The sequence below is a fragment of the Aquila chrysaetos genome, chromosome 10 (assembly GCF_900496995.4).
Source record: "Aquila chrysaetos chrysaetos chromosome 10, bAquChr1.4, whole genome shotgun sequence".
Lineage (NCBI taxonomy): Eukaryota > Metazoa > Chordata > Aves > Accipitriformes > Accipitridae > Aquila > Aquila chrysaetos.
Genome location: NC_044013.1, coordinates 41,863,554 through 41,885,071, shown reverse-complemented (window position 1 = coordinate 41,885,071; position 21,518 = coordinate 41,863,554). Strand labels below are relative to the sequence as shown.

Sequence of the window (21,518 nt, the reverse complement as noted above, 5' to 3'; positions counted from 1 at the left end):
TAATTATGGCATGCTGTATTACAGGGGAGGAAAGAACCCACCAGACTGTAACTACCTTGTTTTCCTAAGACATGAATTTTGATGATTTATTAAGACTTACATTTTTAACAATATTATGTTGGTTAATGTTGGAAGATGTTCCTAACATTAATGAAAATTTCATAGACTGACTGGGGAAGAAAGAGACCATTTTATGTCCCCTACCAGATGGCCCAAACCAGCTGCTCACTTTTTTCTCTGAACTGTGATTCTAATGACTTGTCTGTCCTTTGAAGTCTGCTTCTGAGCTGCTGAACCAGATGTATTTGCATGATAGTAGCAGAGCATGTTTAACAGTTGTGGACTTGTGCTATTTTCCCTCATGGCCACTGCTGGATACTGCGATGTTTGCTCTCGCTTGGGGGTTTTGAGGGGTGAGTAAATGCGAAGGCTTACCAGGCGCTGGTAAAATGTGTCTTGGTGTAACATCACTGGCTTCAGTGGAGTTCTTCCCTAAACCCACAGCATCTCTACCCAGCTCTCGGCTTTATAAACCCATGCAGTGGTGTCAGTCTGCTTTCAGTCACAGATTTATTAGGGCCTTACAAAAGCAGGGGCTGCTGTCAAAATGCACATTTCAGCACCATTTTAAAAACAGAGGACAAGAAGAAAGGAAGAGCCTTAAATACATATTAAGAAGTGTTAAAAATAATAAATCACAAAATAAAATGGTGACAAAAGGAACAAACCCAAAAAAGGTCCCCGAGTGGGGGTTTGGTAGAAATTTATGCCAAGCAGAGCAGTTGGGAAGACAGCGCTGACGTTCCTGGCTTTGAAATTTCAAACCCAGTGGAGCTCCGCCTGAGTCCATCCCCAGATGCTGCAAACCCCTGCAGAGTGACAGAGCGGCAGCGGGTGTTGGCCGAGACCCCGGCTCCGACACGGCCACCACGTCGAACCCACTGACGCTGCGGGCCCGCAAAAGGCTTTCCAGGACGGAGCGACGTGCCGGGAGGTGCTGCCGCAGGGTGGGTGCTGGGGGTCTCCCCACTCTCCATCCCAAGCTGGGTCCCGGAGCTGGCCGGCGCGGTGGCAGGGTTCAAACCAGCCCGCAGGCAGCGGCTGCGTTACACGGCACCCGGCTGCGCACGGGAGGGTGTGACTCCCAGGCAGCGCTTACCCACGCGCTCGGTGAGCTTTCACACCAAAACCATGCGTGCGTTTCTTCCGACAGTGACGATGACCCTCGCACAGAGTCTCTGCCGGGGCGAAGGTGGCCACGTGCTCTTCTTTTCTACGCTGCCTCCCAGAGCACTTACAAGATATCAAGCAGCTGCCCTCCCCAGACCGATGGCTGGGCTGGGAGGGCAAAGAGCTCTCTAAAATCATCCTTGCACAATATTAATAGCTGGTACTGCTTGAGGCTGTCCCTGCTATTTGTTTCACTATGCCTGCCTCAGAGGCCTGTTAGGGACTTGTGGGGAACAACTAATAAAGAATAAATGGAACGATAAAGGTAAGAAGCAGAGCAATTAGCCATTACCAGACAGCCCAGGGCAAAGAAGAAAGCCAAGGCGATGGTGCTGGTGGCACAGCATGTACTTTTCTTACTCAAGGTGCTCAGTCTGATAAGGAAATGAAAGGAAGGTAAAGCGAGGTAAACCGCCGGTAAGACTGTCTCTCGAGTGAGGTACCAGTCCTTGGCTTCGCCTGGTTGTGACACGGAAGGAGAGGACACCGTGCCCTGACCCTGCAGCCCTCCCGCTCCTTTCTGGGTGATGCGTATCTCCGTATTGGCAGCCGTCCCTGTGCAGCAGGGCAGTAACGCTTGGCTCGTCCCTGTTCGAGTGTATTTCCCCATCAACTGGGGCCTTTTGGTCCTTGGCTTCTCTCCTGGGATCCTATTCACAAGGAAACGCCGGGAGACCGTCGGTTAATTTGACGTTACCCATCAGCAATAAATTAATTCCAGGTGAGGTGCAGATCATACCTGGAGTAACGTCCTTAAGGCGAGCAGGTTTCTCTTCCCAACCGCCAGCCCCCTGCGTCCCCAGTGCTGCAATCTGTCATGTCCCATGCCTGTGCCTAAGCCGGGTACAGACAGATCTGGGACGGGGCAATAGGGGTGGGACAGGAGCAACCGAGAAACACCAAGTGCCCACGATGGTGAAAATCTACAGTCCCCCCCCACCCCAAAACCGCTCCCCCGGGGAAGCACGGCACGTGGCTGTGCAGCAAGGCCAGGCCTAGGGCTTCTGCCCCGGGGGCCAGGGACCCTCGGGCTGCAGGCGGGATGGCTCCGGGCGTTGTGGTCACAAACACGGACGGGCAGTGCCACCTACCGCGGCACCGCTCCCGCCCCGGGATGTGCCCAGAACCACCCGGGGCCCCGCGGGACGAGACCCGGGGCCGCGGTCGCTTCCCTGGGGGAAGGCGTTCGCGCTTCTCCCGCCGCCCTGCGGTCATGAATTCTCCTTCCTTCCCGGGCTAAGCGCCGTGTGAGCGCGGCAGGGCTGTGAGGGTGGCACGGCTGCGAGTGTGTCACGGCTGTGAGCATGTCATGGCTATGAGGCTGGCAGGGCTGCAAGCGTGTCATGGCTGTGAGTATGTCACGGCTGCAAGCGTGTCACGGCCATGAGCGTGTCACGGCTGCAAGCACGTTATCGCTGCGAGTGTGTCACAGCTGTGAGCAGGTCACGGCTGTGAGCATGTCATGGCCGTGAGTGTGTCATGGCTGCGAGCGTGTCATAGCTGTGAGTGTGTCATGGCTGCAAGCGTGTCATGGCCATGAGCGTGTCATGGCTGCGAGCGTGTCATAGCTGTGAGTGTGTCATGGCTGCAAGCGTGTCATGGCCATGAGCGTGTCATGGCTGCAAGCATGTCACGGCTGTGAGCGTGGCAGGGCTGCAAGCGTTGCACTGTTGTGAGCGTGGCATGGCTGCAAGTGTGTCACGGCTGTGAGGGTGTCACGGCTACAAGTGTGGCAGGGCTGCAAGTGTGTCATAGCTGTGAGTGTGTCATGGCTGTGAGTGTGTCATGACTGTGAGCATGTCACAGCTGTGAGTGTGTCACGGCTGTGAGGGTGGCACAGTTGTGAGGGTGTCACAGCTGTGAGCGTGGCAGGGCGGCAAGCGTGTCATGGCTGTGAGCGTGTCACGGCCGCAAGCGTGTCACGGCTGTGAGTGTGTCATGGCTGCAAGCCTGTCACGGCTGCGAGTGTGTCATGACTGTGAGCATGTCATGGCTGTGAGTGTGTCACGGCTGTGAGGGTGGCACAGTTGTGAGGGTGTCACGGCTGTGAGGGTGTCACGGCTGCAAGTGTGGCAGGGCTGCAAGCGTGTCATGGCTGTGAGCGTGTCATGGCTGCAAGTCTGTCACGGCTGCGAGTGTGTCATGACTGTGAGCATGTCATGGCTGTGAGTGTGTCACGGCCGCGAGTGTGTCACGGCCGCGAGCGTGGCACAGTTGTGACCATGTCACGGCCACGAGTGTGTCACGGCGGCGGGCCCTGTGCCTGCTGGACGCCCCCCCGGGCCCGCAGCCCCTGCCCGTGCGGCCTGCTGCTCCCCGCGCACCCGCCAGGCCGGCCCTGCCCTGACCCCCAGCCTGCCGCGACCCCCGGGGCTCCCCCTTCGCTTATTCCGAGCCTCCTTCGAGGAGAAAACCGGGCCCCTGGGGAACGCGCCGGCCGGGACCCCCCCCCGCCCCGCTCCCTCCGCCGGACCCCGGCGCCCCCCGCCCCGCCCGGCCGCCGTAGCCGCCCCCCGCCCCGGAAGTGCTCCCCGTTGCCATAGCGCCGCTGCCGGGAAGGCGGAAGATGGCGGCCGTGGCGGTGGAGGAGCCGGAGCCGTGCGGTTCTTTCCGCCGTTACCTAGCGCGGCTGGGCGCCCTGCGACCTCAGCCTGGCGCCGAGCGGCCCGACGGTGGCCGCCGTACCGAGCTCCACCTGCTTTTCGACCAGCTCATCTCGGAGAGCTGCGGGCCGGCGCCGGCGGCCGGGCCCAGCCCCCAGGTACCGGGGAACCGGGGCCGGGACCGGGGCCGGGGGGCGCCGGGTGGTCCCGCCGCCCTCACTGGCGGGCACACACCCGTGGGGACGTGCGCACTCGGGGCGGAGGGGGGAGAGAAAGCGCTCACACGCGAGGGTGCACGTCACGCGGGGGTGCACGTCACGGGAGGGTGCACGTCACGGGAGGGTACACGTCACGCGGGTGCGCGCGCCCTGCCCTGGTGTGAGCGCACGCTTCGGCGAGGCTCTCGCCCACCTGCGTGGGTGCTGGTGTGGGGGGCACACACGTGCGCGTGCCCCTCAAAGGTGGGCGCGCAGGCCCACGGGTGTGCGCGGGCTCGCGTGGAGGCGGCCGCGGCCATCTTACCCTGTGCCTCCACGGAGCAGCTCACGTACCACCCCACGGCACCCCACGGGACGGCTCGCCGAAGGCCGTGGGTTTTCCTGCACGTCTTCCGCTCTCCTCCCCACGACCACGTTCTCTCTCTGTCCTGCCTTCGCCCACCCCCGGTTCCCTTCCCCACTTTTTTGGGCGACTCGTGAGCTCTGCTGCCGTGTGCCGAAACCCTGCCAGGTTGGCATGTGTGGCCTGCGAGCGCTGGTGGAGGTGGTGGGTGATGCCAGCGGGTGGGACTGTAGGCACAGGGACTTGGCAATTTTCACAGTCTACTGTTCAAACAATTGAAAATTTTAAGTCCTAAAGTGAGCCCTTGAAAGCTGAATGCTGTAGTTTTGCAATATTGATACTGCTTCATTGGGAACACACTGTACTTCATTATTGTGCTGTAAACAGTGCTGACTTACCAATTCGTCTTCATTTTATTTCCAGAGTAGGCTTACTTTGCGCTTTGGAATTAATTGATTTTTTTGGACAGTGCTCCTTTTTTCCTCCTCCTGTTCCTTGACCTAACCTCATTTTTTCAATTTTGCCATTATTATTGGCTTTGATTTTGCTCCAGTGTTTAAGTGGTATTGTTTGAGCAGCACTCCTGCAATTTGAATCTGTGTCAGCATATCCCTGCGTCGGGATGAAGGCCTGTAGATAGCTGAGGGGAAGCTCACTAGTTGGAGTTTCATTAGTTTCGTTACATTATCAGTGTGCATTGTATTGATGTTACTGGTACCCACACAGAGATTTGGTTGTGTGATCAAAGTCTTAGCTGACGATGTGGTTTCCACCCTAGCTTTGTAGTCTCTAAATAATAAACTGAGGCTTTCTCTTCCAGGATGTTTGTGCTCTGCTTGCCCAGGCCTGTCAGCTGGTTCACCTTGATCAGGAACATCTCGTCAGCAAAGTTTGTCAGCTTATCCATCACTTGCTTAACAGGTTTCAGGTATGAAAAGTTTGGTCTTGTCCCTCCTTTCCCTGTGTGCTGGCTCCCTGGTGCCCCACTAAGCCGGGGAGGCCTTCTGTCTTTTTACGGGGCTATGGAGCCAACCTTCATGCAGACTTTCTCGGATTTTCACTGTATTGCTTATTTATTCTTAGCTGAGGTTCTGATCTGTGGCTCTTGCACGGTTCTTCCTGTAAAAACGGCTCTTGGTCAGAAGTGATATGCCATCGGAAATACTCTTGGTTATAGGACACCTGGGTTGATTTATCCATTTCTTAAGTGTTAGCTGATTCTGCGACGGTGTGCAATTTTAACAGCCAGATCACTCGAGTCTGTAACCAATATATCTGTGTATCTTGACTCCAGCAGTACATGATGATGTTTTCTTGACCACAGTCCTTTTCTGTTACAACAGGTGATGGTCGATGAACAGAACTTGAATTTTCTTCTCTCCTACTGCATCTCTGCTCTTAAGCAGTGCAGCTCTTGGACACATGTTGAAATTCTGCAAGCCTTAGCAGCTCTTGTTTACAATAATGGACCTAAATGTCAGAAAGTGAGTTTACAAGCTGAGAGGAAGTAACCGCAAAAATATTTGCACCCTTTTGCTGTTTCTGCTTTCTCTCACACCCTCCCCCCGCCCCTCCCGCCCCAAAGAAAGAATAAGAAGGTATCATGTTCTCAAATTGCCTTACCTTTCATGCTAAGATTAGATCCCATTTAAATAATGACTGATATTTATGGAAAAGTTGAATTTCAGGTGTGATAGGTGCGTATACTAATAATCAAGAAATAACAAGGCTCTTCCTGTGCCAAATACCTCTATATCTGCAGGCTGCAGCTGTAGGGACTGGCTTGAGCCAAAGGTACACTATTAAAGAAGGACACCAGACTTAGTCTGCAGACTAACCACCCTGGTATGCCTGTGTATCAGGCAGGAAGAACGCGGGGAGCTTCAAGTTGCACATTACTCAGCAGGCTCCATTGAGGATCCTGAAATTTATCCTGTAACCCGATCAGATCTTTAGTGTGCGGTGGGCTCAAAGCCATTTCAAAGTGGAGACTATCAGGTATCAATCCTGAGGTTTGTACGAAGCTCCTTGTTGCTGCAGTGTGACTGATAGTGTTTGATATGTTGAATTCTCCTGCTGTCGCCAGCTCTTGGCAGCTTGCAGAGCGGTTTCTGCTGTCGGGCTAAAGCACAGGGTGGTGATGCTAGCAGTTTTGGAGCTGCCAGCTTGCGTGGGTTTGTAGCCTATGTAACTGTAGCAGTTTGGTACAGCCGTTGTTACTAACCTAGCTTTATATTTGGGAAGAAAGCACAAACTGGGACTCAGTCTGAACTATGCTCACGCTCGATGCTTTCTTAATACAAAATAAGAGAACTTTGGAAATTAATATTTTCATGTCTTTTTTTATAAACATAATCTTGTCTATGGAATCTGAAATTGCAGCTGACAAATTTTTTTTTGTAGCATAGATATGTTTAGCTGCCAAGCAGAGGAACCAGGAGGCTGAGGGAAGAGCACTGACCCCTAATGACTTTTGGTGGTTTATTTTAGTATCTCCCGGATTTGCTGGGCAAGACTGGGCTCTTGGTGCAGTTCAGTGATTCTGCTCAGCCAGACGTGGAACTCAGGAGGGCAGCAGTACGCAGCATGGCAAACCTGTGTCTCAGGTGCGTACAAGCCTCTTCAGATGGTGGAGTGGATGCTTTAGAAGATGCACATCTGACAGCGTGGACAGCTGGTCTGCTCTGTTTGTGCTAGGAACAGCAAATTCAGGACCAGTAAGGTGTATATGCATGAATTTGAAATGTCAGACTTTAGCGTCCAAGATATTGTTTCATCTGTGGATAAAACTGTAAACGCTTAGTCTTCCAGAAATAATGTTACAGAGGTTAGTTTAGGGAAGAAAAGAAAAAGTGTTGTGCTGTCTGGTCCCTGCAGTGATTCTTTGGGTTAATTTTGTATAAGAAATGGTCAGCTGCAAGTTTTTGTAGTGATTGTCAGTTATTCTTCTGCAATTCATCCATTTTTCCATTCCACATGTAAATATGCTGATGCCACAGCAACATCAAATCTTCATTAGCTGCCCTATGGGAAGAATTTTGACCCAGACTGTGGGCAAGCAAGCAATTAATAAAAGCAATAGATACTTGGACTTGCTGCAAAGAGTTTTTTGGTTAATAGTTCCCCTGAACAGAGGGCTTGTTTTTTATAAAAAACAAACAAACAAAAAACCCAAACACAAAAGCTTGGAATTTCAGCATTTATAGATTAAGTAGTTCTTCAGACTTCATGTAAATAAATACAACATCTGTCAGTTTGGCTCATGATGATTTTTCTATGTGGTGAGTTGGGATTGTTTAGTCTGGAGAAGAGAAGGCTCAGTGAGGATCTTACCAATATGTATAAATACATGATGGCAGGGAATGAGAAAGACAGAGCCAGACTGTTCTCAAACACCAAATGGTACTTAAGGTAGCAAAGATGAAGTGATGCAGTTGCCCTCTCTCTTCATGCAGTGAGTCAAGTAGATATTAAAATGTTTCAGCACATTAATGTTGCCCAGACTTCATGGAAACTAGGGAAATGGCAAAAGTCATTCTAGGCCCTTTTCAATGCCAGATTTTGCCTAAAAAGCATTTATAAGCATGATGGCTTATTAAGCTATGCTTGGAGAGTCATTGTAATTGAGAAGGTGGCCACAGAAGCAGAGTAGGTGTAAGGCACACTATGATTGTACTAGCTCTTTGTGCAGGTTTCCTTTTGTTCTTTATAGTGGTAGAGCTGATCCCTTTCAAAGAGCCATCCATCCATCTGGAGCTGTGCTCTTCAGTCTAGCAGAGGGCTTGGATCCGAGTTTGTGTAACTTTATAAAGCTGTGGGACAGACTGTAATCCAACCATTTGTCTCCTGCTTTAATTCTAGTGTGCCTGGACAGCCATACTTGGATGAGTCCTACAGAAGTGTCTGTTTTCAAACTTTTCTAAGTGTTCTGCAGTCTTCAAAAACCTCTGATGTAGATGACATCACTTTTTGCATGGTAAGTGTGAGTCTAATTGTCTAGAATACTCTAATCAGGAAATTGTGCTGCTGGAATATTGGAATTTGCAATATATGAAATTTGGAATATTGTCAACTGAGATTTTGCTTAAATAGTCTAATTTTTTTTTTTTAATAAACATAAGTAACTGTCCCAGTAATCATGTTGAGCAATACCGTAATTGCCTAGAAGGTCACTTGAAAGATGTGAACCTTCAGTGTTTTGGGAAAGAGAAGCAAGTAATTCTGTGTTTTGGTTTTCAGTTACTGCAAAATGCACTGAAAGGTATCCAGTCGCTTCTCAATGGTGGGAAGATGAAACTAATGCAAACTGACCAAATTGGATCTCTTCTTGCAGTATTAAAGGTAAATACTTAAATCCACCTTGAGAAAGAGGCAGACACTGGAAGGTACATGTTCCAGATGCTTGTTAAGTGTGAGACGGTAGGAGAAGATGAGAAAGAGGGAGCAGAGAAGCCTGAGCGTGGGGGTAAATGTAGTGTGAGATATAAAGAAAAAGACATTGAGTTTCTCTCACAGCATCTTAACTGCACTTCCCACAAAAGAATGTGAGAGAAAGATGGGAGGCTTGTTTTTTTGGACCTACTTAAAATCCTAGTTGTAGTTGAATTTCAGATGTTGCGTAGCTGTTACATAGCATGGGGAGAGGCAAGACCTGGGGGAAGGATCATAAGCCCAACTGAAAATTGATGAACACCTGAGTAAATATACAGTAAATCTTTGTGCATCAAAAAGGGAAAGAATGCTAACGTTTCTGTTACTGTTCTAGAAATGTATGTTTCACGGACTGCCAGGATTGAGCATAGAAATGCCCACAGCCTTGTACCCGGCTCCATTACCTCAGTATGATAAAAGGTCGCCCATCAAACAGGAACAATCAGAACCGGCCACCTTTAAGCAGACGGGGGTAATCTGAAATGATACTGATTCTACCGCATGCTCATTGTGCACATGTTTGTTGCCGTTGTATGTTACCTGACATGACATTAGTGGCTGACAGGCTCTTTTTGCTCTGACTGTGTGATACATGTCACATTCTTTGCTTTAAAGGTATTGATTATAAATCTCTGCACTGAGTAAAATTGCTTTGTAAACTCAGATGACGAGAACAAATGGCTCTGCAGAGATTGGTTTTCCTGAGTTAAGCTGTGTGCATCAGTTATTCATCTATAGCCAAGAATTCTTGGCCTGCAGACACGGGATTGGTGCGTGCAGACTAGCCAAAGCTTTTTATTTTATAAGTTACGTTTTCTCTCCTAATGCTTGTGCAATTGTTTGACTCTTTCTTAGGGAAGTCAAGTTCATCTAGAGACTGATTTTCTCCCCCCTCCCCCATCTGTTCTGCTTAATCCTTCTACAGGTTATTTTTTAACCCTGTAAACATTATGGATTACCAATTATCTGAAAGACATTAGAGAGAATAAAGTTGTGTAGTCATGTTGACTTGTTTCTTTTTAGATGTTAAATAACCTACTGTAAATCTAAAGGAACTACAGAAGTATTTACTGTTCCTCTTCTTTAATCACTTTTGTGTGAAATATAATGTTTAAGTAAAAGTTTTCTTGGAAATCTTTTGCTTTACTGATGAAGAGGCCAAAGCTTAGTTTTTGAGGCTATTCGGATATAAACTGCTTGCTTACGCTAAGGTCTTACTACACTGATGTTACTGTTGCTACTAATGAGCAGAGTTTGCAAACTCAGATACTAAAGAAGTGATTGTTTCTGTATGTACAGTATTGCACATACATATAATTGCACTTACGTGCAATACTGTTGCATCAGAAGATGCAAAATAGCTGTGATAACTCTTGGTTAAACTAAATCTCACCTAAAAACTCATTTAGAAACTTCTATAATTTGATGTTGATGTACTATACAACGGGCATGATTTATTATATTAAACTCTGCTTTTATTCTGGATTAGCAATTAGTTTTATTTTCAGATGAGACCTTTTTCGCTTAGATTTACAACTGTAAAATGTTTGCACATCTTTCTAGATATTATTTCAAAAGATTAAAAAAAAAAATATCATTTTTTGTCTTAAACAGAACCGAAGAAAAAAGTCCAAAGGGAAACAAAAGAAGGGAGAGTTTGGGGAAGAAGGAAAAGAAGATTTGGGTGATGCAGGAAATGAATCAGTCCTTGGAGCAGACATGCTGAAATTACACTTGGGAGATGTGCAGAACAGTCCTTGTTCAGATCCTCGTACTCGTGCATCAGATGTTGCACATGTGCCTGCTGGAAAGGATCACTTGTCTTCACATTATACTAGTTGGAAAAGAATCAGCAGCAGTGAGTCGGAATATTCTGATGCTGAAGGTGGAATACAGAGCAAAATGAGGTGATTGTTGTTCATGTAAACATAAAGCGTGGTAGCGGAGTGTACTGTTCATAAGAATTTAAGCTTGTGTATCATGTTAAAGCATACCTTTTGTTCCTGTAGATCGGGCACAAATTTTACATGTGTGCAGACTCTTACGCTTCCACAGGATCCTAATGCTTTGTTCTTAATCAAAACTGTTGAGGAAATCACTTTCCCTTTTGATTTATGTGGTGATACAAGAAAATTGGAAGGCAGTAACTCGTATTGGTTTGAAAGTAAATTTGTTCTTTCTTTTCCTGTTCTTAGTCTAAAAAATTTTGTGTCACAGCTAGCTACTAATATAAGTGAGAGAGGTTAAGTTCATTACTTTTCACTGCTGCTATTTCATTAATCTTTTTGTTTGTTTTTAAGATCTTATCAAGCCAATGTTCGTCAAGGGGCTCTAGCCTGTTTCCTCTCTGCTATAAAATCAATAGAAAAAAGAGTTCTTTATGGCTACTGGTCAGCATTTGTTCCTGATGCACCTGGTATTGGCAGCCCTCAGTCAGTGTCCTTGATGACTATTGCTTTAAAGGACCCTTCTCCAAAGGTGAGGCAGTTCTGAGTAGAAAAAGCATTGTATTTTTCCCATAGTAATCTTAAGCATAGTAATCTTCAGTAAGTACTTTGGCTACTGTGTCTGTGTTGCTTGGTCACTGTACCGCCAGAAATAAAAGAGGATATATTGGTTAAGGAAACAAAGGGTTGGTTGTATACTGCTTAAAGTTATGAGAAAAGATAGTTGGAGTTGAATTTTCTCTTGCTGGAGAAAGAGACTTTCATAAATTTTAAAATTCGCCATCAGCTCAAAGGAGGTGTTAAAAGTGGGTAACAGAAATGTTTTATCATTTCAGACCCGTGCCTGTGCTCTTCAAGTTCTCTCAGCCATCCTGGAAGGTTCTAAGCAGTTTCTTTCTGTTGCTGAAGACGCTAATGATCACAAGAGAGCTTTTACTCCCTTCTCTGTAACTATTGCTTCTAGCATCCGGGAGCTGCACCGCTGCCTGCTGCTAGCCCTGGTGGCAGAATCCTCTTCTCAAACACTGACACAAATAGTCAAGGTAACTGTACTGTAAATGTTTCAAATGCTGCCCAAGAGATGATAATTGGTCTCTAGATTAAGTCTTAGAGATTGCACAGAAATTATTGTAGCTGTTGAGGACAAAGGTGGTGATGGGAAATGGACTGTTGTCATCTCACAAGGCTTCATTGACTGAGTCTTCCTACAGAGTTCTAGGGCTTCTTTTCCCTTCAGGAAAATTCTCTTGTTCCTGTATTTCTTTTGTGTAGTCTTTTTGGAGCTGAATGAACCTATAAAATGATTCTGAAGACTCACATTGGCTTTAAAACTGGAATCCAAATTGGCAAAAAGAAGCTTTCCATGGGCAATTGAAATTCCTTGGTCTTTATGCCAGGTCACAGTAGTTAAATACTTGTTCTTAGGAGCCAAGTTTTGGAGCAGATAATTGGGGCATTTGTTTTCAGGTGCCCTCCGATAATTAGCTGTCTAAATGACCTAAATTGCAAATGTAAAAACAAATCTTTTGGAGGCCACGCTGACATTTTAACCACCACTCCATGTATGTTTTTTTTATGTGTTTCAGTGCCTTGCAAATTTGGTTTCAAATGTACCTTACAGCCGTTTAAAACCTGGGTTGCTGACAAGAGTTTGGAACCAGATAAAGCCATACATTTGTCATAAAGGTTTGCATTCTGTTTGGCTGGAGCCTCTTTGTATGTGTTACATCGTAATTCAGCATTGGTTATTTACAAGATAGTTGTGGATTCGCCCCCCCTCCCCACCCCTGTGCTTCATGAATACATAAACATGTGTATTGCAGTTGAATTATATGTTATGATCTGTCTTCTCTGGCAACTGCTGAATAAGGATGCTGATGTGTCAGTGAGATGCTAACGGACTGGCTTTGTCTTCCCCCACCCTGTTCTTTCTTGCAGATGTTAATGTTCGAGTTTCTAGTCTCACATTATTAGGGGCTATAGTATCTGTCCAAGCACCTTTACCAGAGGTGCAGTTACTTTTGCAACAGCCCAGTTCTTCAGGGCTAAATAATAGTGGTAGCGCAACCCCTCACCGTTTTAATTCTTCTGAGCAGTGGAGAAAAGCACTCCCCTCAGAAGGGGAGCCTCCAGATAATCCAGCAGGATGCACATCTTCTGAACCATGCTGGCTTCTCCGTCTCTGTGTTTCCATCATTGTTCTGCCCAGAGAGGATTCCTGTTCTGACAGCGATGCCAACTTTCCATCCTTTTCCAGCGTTTATGAACCGTGTCCCCTTCGACTAGAATCCTTACAGGTGGGGATGAACAGCTAGCTTGTAAAATGAACAGCTTGGTACAATATCAAATAGCCTCATGTCAGCCAAGCCTCAGTCGTGGGCTGCCTTTGCTTCTAGCTCTTTCAGTGAGATTTAGGCCAACGCATTTGCTACTGCAGGATGTCTGAGCTGCTGTGACTGAAAGAGCAGTAACATTTTGATTCCGCACCTGTGGCCACAGCATAACTGTCCCATAGTAAACCTGTTGCAGCAAGGTCATCTGCCTGTGATTTTTGTTACCTTCGTTATTTTTAAATATTACTTGGTTGTGTGTACTGGCATCTGGTGAAGGCTGCGAGTCTTCCCCATGCAAACTCCTCCATACAGAATTTAAAGTTTTGCTAAAAAACTGTGGGGAAGAACCTTGCAGTCAAAGAACAGTCTGCAAGGAGCTATGGAGTGATGCTGGTATAACTAGAGGAGTACCTGTGAATGTTGAGAATTGGCCTTGTTTTTCTTCATGTAACCACAGAAAATAGTAAGATTTTGTAATGTGCATCCGAAGGAGTCTCACTCTTTTTCTGGAACAATGAATGTTTGTTAAATCCAGCTTCACAGAATGCAGCAGCAGTATTACAGGAGATACAGAATGTGTTGCTCTTATAGGCACTCTCGCTTAGTTTTTTAGCTACAGGAGACCTCACAGTAAATAATTCATCATGTTGCTACCTGATAGTGCTTTTGTGGCCCTTTTTTGAACAAGATAGTGGAATAGGGAGGTTTTTAATTAGCTGTAGTATTCTAGAAGTTGTGCTGCAAGGCGTATCTGTTACATCAAGTTTAGTATATGGACCCAGTGTTAATTAGCCCGTTAACATCCTCTCTGTGTGCATTTGGGGTATTTTGGTTTAATAGAAGGAAAAAATGCTGAATGGAATCTCTTTGTGTTTAGGTGTTGGCTCTTCTTGTAAAAGGTTATTTCCCTATGGCTCAGAGCTATTTCCTAGAACTTGGAGAAGTGGCTTGCAGATGCATGGAAGAAATGGATCCATCCATTCAGCTTCATGGAGCCAAAGTAAGAGCATGGGGAAACATCAACATTGTTTTATGAAGTCAATTTTATCTATTAGTGTGCTTTGCAAATACAGCTGGGTAGTGATGAATATTCAGAGCATCTATGTGTGTGTGTGATGTAGCACACCGTAAAGGAGCTCTTTGGGAAATGCAGTAGCCTGACACTTTGAGAAATGTACCTTCTGCTTCCAGTCTTGAAATCTTAGCAGAATTTTGTTGCTCTGCTGAGTCACCAGGAAGCTTGGGATATGCAAGGACTATAACACTGGCTCTTCCCTGATTTAGCATCAGCTGATGCAGGAACTGTAGTCTGTCACCCAAAGGAAAGCTCAGGGAGATTTCCTCTTTGCATGGCAATTTGTTGCGCTGTTCTAGCTGGAGGCTTTATGTAAGAAAGGCATTTCCTCTAATTTCTGAACTAGCAGGGATAGAATAGAGTCCAAAACAATACTGAATCTTTTATTTTTCTTCCCTGGGTAAGTAAGTATAGTCCTAGGTAAAAGTTGCTATAGTTCCATGGTACTTGAGTCATGCCTGATAAAGACCTAGTTGCTTTTTATTTCCTTGCAGCTTCTGGAGGAGCTGGGCACAGGGGTACTACAGCAGTACAAACCCGATTCAGCCGTTGCCCCTGATCAGAGAGTACCTGTCAGCGTGGTAAGTGTGTGGGCTCCGTCTGAGATTCCATTTCACTGAGCTTCCTTTATTGAACTCTCTGCAAAGTCACTGGCATGGATACAGATAAATCAACTGCAGGAAAGCAGAAAGGGACTCGGTACCCTGTGGTTTTATAGGTGCTGATATGTACAATTTTTGTAGACTTCTTGCATTATTTTGGCATTTGCTTTTGTCTGTGGGCAGGTGTGTTCGTTTTTGGGGGTTTCCCCCCCCCCCCCCCCCCCTTTTCACATGACCCCTTTACACTGCCTCTCTGCCTTTTCTCATCCCTCATCTTCCTGCCTGCTCTAAGTTCAGAAAGCTGGAAGAACAGTGCTGATTTTGCATGTGTCATTACTGCTGCATAAAACCTAGACATACACTTTTTAGAGTTTTGGTGAATTTGCATTGTTATGAGAGCCAGCCTACATGTTCTGGCTGCTCACAAGTGTGGAGAGAGTGGCCAGAACCATAATATATGTGGTTTCAGAAAAATCCATTGTTTGAGGCTGTTTGTTGTATAAGTTTGCGGAAGCTGAGGAACTGGCATTCTAGTAGTAAAGTAGGCCTGTTTAAGTCTTGCTTCTGTGAACCGAAGGCAAGTTTAAAAATTTCTTTGGCATATGCCAAGTTTTGAGCCCATTACTAGTGACCCTACAAGATAGGAAATGTGTCCAGTAGCACCGGGTTCCTGTTGCTTGATACGAATGTAAATTGTCAGGCAAATTAAAATACCCAGCTGTGTGGATTCAAGAATGGAATCATTTCTCTACCTAATGCAATCTAATCTGAGTGAATGTGGCCTTGAGAAGGAAACAAACAGAACTCAGTGAATAAATACTTGATAGCAGTACTAAAATGTCTTTAAAATGTTTCTGAATGCTAAGTATTTTAGGCTTCCAAACAGTTGTAGTCACTTTCACGTGTGATTATGCTACCTGCTGTAAGTGTGTCTTAAAGATGACCATAGGAAAAGACAATCTATTATAGAACTTAGGCATAATTGCTGAGTTTAAGCAGGTAAACCTGGCTGCTTCTTTTGTAGGTTGTAACTTTCTGGACTATGATGCTAAATGGCCCTTTACCTGGCACTCTTCAGAACTCTCCACATGCAACTCTTCAGACAAGTGCCTGTGATGCCCTGTCCTCTATCTTGCCAGAAGCTTTCAGCAGTCTGCAGGTGAGAGAGCACTGGCATTTTTACCTGTTGATGCTTTGTTCTTGTCTACCAGATTACAGTAGTGTAAAGCCTTTTAAAACTTGTAAGGAGAGGTTAGAGAAACCAGGATTTTTCTTAACATTCTGAACGAGTTGTGACTATTGAAGACTGGAAAAGGCAATGTTGGGAGTAATTAGTCTGTCAAAACAATTAAACTGTGGGTCACAGAAGCTGTTTGGCCCTGCCATGAGTACTCAGCCTTGGTGATGATGGATGGGAGATGGAGGGCAAGAATCTCCTTGCATGAGGGAGGGGTGAAGGGCTGTTATTTTGCTGGTTAAGTCTTTGAAGAGACAGCTGAGCTAACAGCTATGAACTGACGTCGTTCACGAATTTGCATGCATGTTTTTTCTTTTGGCTGGCTTTTAAAACTCTAAACTGTGGTGATTGCCCTGGCAGAAGCAAACAAATGTGTTGGCCTTACTCTCCTTTTGCAACATGAAATATGCTTTTGAACATGAAAGCCTTGGCAGTGTATCACCACTGCATTGTGCAGCTCCTTTTATGTCACTGTGCCCTTCTTGATGGGGAGTAGTCTGCCAGATCTCGTTTGCCCAAGAATTGCTAGTACAGCAGTATCTCTGGAATTCTCCGTCTGGTTTCTCCAAGTACAGCATGTACTTCATCACCCTGTACTTTGATCCCATACACTCTCTTGTCCCTGTGGCCATGTGGGGTCAAGTCAGTGCCCACTCTGACCCTTTGCTCTGATGAAACAAAGATCTTTGTCATGGGTTGGTAAACTGACAATCTGCCCAGGATGAACTTAATCTGCCTGGCTGTCCTCGTTAATGAAGGGGAAAGAGTGAAGTAAGTTGGGAAAAAGCAACTGATCCAGTCTGGTTTACCTCTGATGGGCCATGCCTTCTGCATTTGGATGATAGTTAATATTTTGGTTTCCTTTGTGGTCTTATCTAACAGCAACAAGATCATGTTTGCTGGAAGCATTCCGGTTTCCTGTGTGGCACCCCGAAATGCCAGTCAATCTACTTAAATAAAAGGATACACTCTGAATGGTAGCTTGTATAGGTTCCACATATTAGGCTCTTTCAGAGTATTTGTCAGTTGTCTGCCTTTGAGGGACAGAGATCTTTTCGGTTTCTCTCTATTGCTATGACTGCTTATCGTTGCAGAATGACCAGCAGATACTATGCGTCACTTTGCTTCTTGGCCTGAACCACAGTGAGAACCCACTGGTAAAAGCTGCTGCCGCACGTGCGCTTGGAGTCTACATCCTCTTCTCTTGCCTTCGGCAGGTCAGAACTGGCCTATTTTTCTTATTTTAAGCCATTTTGTAATGGGTTTGATGAACCATAACATGTGGGATGTGAGTTCTTTTGGAATGAATTGGCCTTCCTTCTTGCTTTTGGTCTGTAGTGTGTATATAGCTTTTCCTTACTGTCTCCAGACCTGCTCTTGCCTTGTGTGGTGAACAGAACCAGTGCAGTTTTAAGTGAGATGAAGCAGAAGCCAGAGTGCCTCATAAGTGAAAGCAAAAGGAGGGAGGTCAGGATCTTCCCCAAGCTCTCAGAGACAGAAGTGGGAAAGGCTAGGTTGGAACAAAGGAGCTGCAAGAGATGAGGTAGAGCTGGGAAGAAGGCAACAGCTGTACAGCGCTCTGTAGAGTTTAACAAGTTTTTAACGTGAAGGCTTTGGTTTTGCTTAAAACTAAGAAGTAAAGCTTATTTAGAGAAAAATGCTGTTCTGTTTCCACAAAAAAATTGATCTTAGCTTGTCTGAGCTGGAAGACTGTAGTTTTTGTGATGTGGCCTTAAATGAGTGATTGTAATAAAAATATTAAGCAGTAGCTGACATTGAGATTTGATTCCAAAATATTTTGAACGAAAATCCTTTACCATAGGCAAGGGGATGAAAATGAAATGTAGTGTGCCATAGAAGAGAAGATTAGACAGGCAGCGCAACAGGGGGTTTGGAGAAGCAATTACTTTCCTAAGAGGGGGATTTGATGAGTATAAGATTGGCAGGCCAGATAATTATGTTAAGATCCAAAGTAACTAAAGCACCAATGCAATTAAGTAATACATTGAAACCTTTCAGCAACAGCTACCCAAGAGAGTGGTGAACTTGGTCAGCATGCAGGCTTAGACTGTTAATTAAAGATCAAAAAAAGCTGTACAGGGAGCACCGTAAACAGGTTAAAAGTTGTCACCTAAAAAAGTAGAGTATATGAATAGAGCTGGCCTCTGTGCAGGAATCATTTTCCCTAGAAAGGACAGAATGTATATGTTACTAAGGAAATCACCTGAGTTTTTAAAACTTTCTAACTTTGCAGCAGTTTTTACTTTAATAGGATGTGATGTTTGTGGCAGACACAGCAAACGCCATTCTGAATTCCCTCCATGACAAGTCTCCGAACGTCCGTGCCAAAGCAGCTTGGTCCCTGGGCAATCTTACAGACACTCTGATCATCAACATGTACGTAAGCACGCCTTGGCCTGTGGAACTCCTCTTTCTGCCCATATTCCTGTAGCATCAGACAGAGGCTACTGATCTACTTAGTATCAAAAAAGCCAAAATCTGGCTTGGATGCTTCTTTTTAACCACTCTTCAGCCTGTGTGTCTACCAGTGTATGACACTGTATTATAAGTATCCCGTATCCATCTGGGGTTGAGTTCTACTAAACTGCTTGGGTTTAGGTCTTTCTAATCATTACTTCTGAAGTATATTCCAGGTTTACTTTTCAGTTTTCTATTTCTTGTATGTTGGGTTGTGTAATTGCATGTTCCCTGGTTACTTTACTTTCAACGTAACACAGAAGTAAAATTAATAAATATTTAACACTTCCACAAGCCAAAGACTGAAGGAAGTCTAACCTACTGTTACATTTTTAACAGGAGAAATAGTTATCATATATTCCTGCTACAGAATTGCCTCTGAGCAATTCATTGCCCTCTGTTTTTTATTACAGACTTAATGCATTGCTAACCAGCTTTCTTGCATTGATAGTTTGGTTTTAAATTAATAAACATAGTGGTCACATGTAGTAAGGTCTGCCTTACATATTAGCTTCTAAAGAGTGAAGGTTGTTCATACGCCTTTATAAAGGATTGTATCCCATCTTTGGGGTTGGATCATCTGAGCTGGCCTTTCACAGTGTGATTCTTCTGCTAGGCAAACAATGGGACAAAGTTTTCAAGAGGAATTTTCGGATCTCCTACTGTTGAAAATGTTACGGTCTGCAACTGAAGCATCCAAGGACAGAGACAAGGTATGACTGAGGGGAAAAGAGGGTGGAGTTATCATACTGTAGTTAATTCTTGCATCTTTATTAAAAAAAAAAAAGAGGAAAAAAAGGCACCAGTTACTTTGGGGCGTTTTGCCCCAACGGACAGGGACCTGCAGCTCAGCATCCTCTCTCGAGGGCTGGTGTTTGGAGATTTCCCATGTTTTTTGACCTGCAGGGCATTTGATTACGCTTTTCCACAGTGCAGGGTTTGTTTGGGGTTTTTTTGGTTTTGTTTTGCGTTTTGGTTTTTTTTTGTTTTGTTTTGTTTGTTTTTTGTTTTGTTCTGGGTTGTTTTGTTTTGTTTTTTCAGGGTGACCATTTGCAGGGAATGGTCTTTCTGGTGGCATTTAGAAAGTTACCATCTGATAAGACACCATAAGTCTGATTCCAGATGGGCTTCTTGTTGGGTCTGAGCATGATTTCGTAGCAGGCTTGACAGAAGCTTTGCCTATAAGCTGAAAGCCAGAATGTTTCTTTTGTGCATGTGTGTTCCAGGTAAAGAGTAATGCAGTCCGGGCCCTTGGGAATGTGCTTCATTTCCTTCAACCATATCACATAGCGAACCCCAGGTTTAGGGAAGCCATTGAGGAATCTCTTCAGGCCCTTATTTCTACTGTTCAGAGTGAGGCCACTATGAAAGTGCGCTGGAATGCTTGTTACGCACTGGGGAATGTATTTAAGAACCCTGCCTTGCCACTCGGTGAGTAACTTGTCCCACTGGCTTTGGATTTGTACAGCGGGTTGTGGTTTTGATAAGAAGGTCTCCATTACAAATGTGTTGAGGAAGTGGGGAGAAAGCAAACTGAGCTGAATCTTGCTGTCAGCTTTCCCAGGGCTCTTGCTGGTGAAATAGGCTCAGACCCTGCGAATGCTAATACAGGCATAACTGTGCTGTTGGTTGGATCTGTCATGTTAGAAAAGAGTGTGAGGATGGGCTTATAGCTGTGAATAGATGCAAAATGTCACTTTTCCTCTTACAAAACTTCAGAAGATTAACTTTTTAGACTAATTTTTCATTCCATAACCCCTGGTTCTCTCATTTAGACTAGAATAAATACAGTAATGTAAGCCCATTAAATATTTGGGAGATACATTTACAGTTTTGTATATTTTCACTGATTGGAAAGGTGGGTTTTTTTGTTTTTGTTTTTTTTTCAGGAGAGGCTCCTTGGACCACGCAAGCATATAGTGCACTTTCCTCAGTAGTGAAGTCCTGCAAGAATTTTAAAAGTCCGAATCAAATCAGCCATGGCCCTCTCCATCCCTAGCAAGAGAGAATGCTACGGCTCCACTGAGCAGTTCTGCCAAATCTGGAGTGCCTTGGTGATAGCCTTGCAGAAGAGTGAAGATACCGAGGACTTTCTGGAATTCAAGTACAGTGCCAGCCTCAGGACACAGATCTGCCAGGCTCTGCTTCATTTGTTAAGTCTGGCAAGGAGCACAGACTTGCCAGTCATTTGGGAAACCATAACAGAAAATGGGGATGCAATCAAATCCTATGTGTTGCAATATCTGAAATTGGGAGTTGAAGAAAATGAAGCAGGAATGCACACAGACTTGTACGAGAGGGAGAGAGTATTAAAAGGAGCTATCGAACATCTCGGTGGGATAGAGAAACAGCTGGAGGGCAAAGCTAGGGTAAGAGTGTCTGCTTATCTAGAAGATGTCTTGACAAACCATGCCAATGCCACTGAATTAACAGAGGCTTAGAAAGGAGCACCTGTTTCAGTGACCAATGACTTACACTACTGACTGCACCCAGAGAAGAAACACTGCTTTCATTTACATGGGGCATCCAAAAGAAAAGTTTCTTGTTGGTGGTATTTGTCCTGGTTTCAGCTGGGATAGAGTTAATTGTCTTCCTAGTAGCTGGTACGGTGCTATGTTTTGAGTTCAGTATGAGAAGAATGTTGATAACACACTGATGTTTTCAGTTGCTAAGTAATGTTTAGACTAAAGTCAAGGATTTTTCAGCTTCTCATGCCCAGCCAGCGAGAAAGCTGGAGGGGCACAAGAAGTTGGCACAGGACACAGCCAGGGCAGCTGACCCAAACTGGCCAACAGGGTATTCCATACCATGTGACGTCCCATCCAGTATAGGAACTGGGAAGTGGGGGCGGGGGATCACCGCTCGGGGATTGATTGGGCATCGACTGGCGGGTGGTGAGCAATTGCACTGTGCATCATTTGTATATTCCAATCCTTTTATTATTACTGCTGTCATTTTATTAGTGTTATCATTATCATTATTAGTTTCTTCTTTTCTGTTCTATTAAACCGTTCTTATCTCA

At 45.4% G+C, this 21,518-nt stretch overlaps 1 protein-coding gene and 1 long non-coding RNA gene across 2 annotated transcripts; one reads left to right on the top strand and one right to left on the bottom strand.

Annotated features, from left to right (window-relative positions):
• Positions 1 to 553: 553 nt before the first annotated feature.
• Positions 554 to 2,770, bottom strand: LOC115347181. Its single transcript, XR_003925402.2, has 2 exons — positions 1,970 to 2,770; positions 554 to 1,880 (listed from the first exon to the last, which is right to left on the bottom strand). It is a non-coding gene; the product is annotated as an uncharacterized LOC115347181 (long non-coding RNA).
• A 986-nt stretch (positions 2,771 to 3,756) lies between these two features.
• Positions 3,757 to 21,251, top strand: HEATR6 (HEAT repeat containing 6). The gene is given in 21 exon segments (XM_030029026.2): positions 3,757 to 3,991; positions 5,215 to 5,322; positions 5,738 to 5,878; positions 6,885 to 7,000; positions 8,256 to 8,370; positions 8,634 to 8,735; positions 9,160 to 9,297; positions 10,440 to 10,732; positions 11,126 to 11,303; positions 11,608 to 11,814; positions 12,358 to 12,457; positions 12,710 to 13,068; positions 13,982 to 14,104; positions 14,674 to 14,760; positions 15,806 to 15,940; positions 17,113 to 17,235; positions 18,291 to 18,415; positions 19,113 to 19,209; positions 19,723 to 19,927; positions 20,386 to 20,453; positions 20,455 to 21,251. Coding segments are annotated over 21 exon segments (3,498 nt in total). The 5' UTR covers positions 3,757 to 3,796; the 3' UTR covers positions 20,938 to 21,251.
• The last annotated feature ends 267 nt before the right edge of the window (positions 21,252 to 21,518 follow it).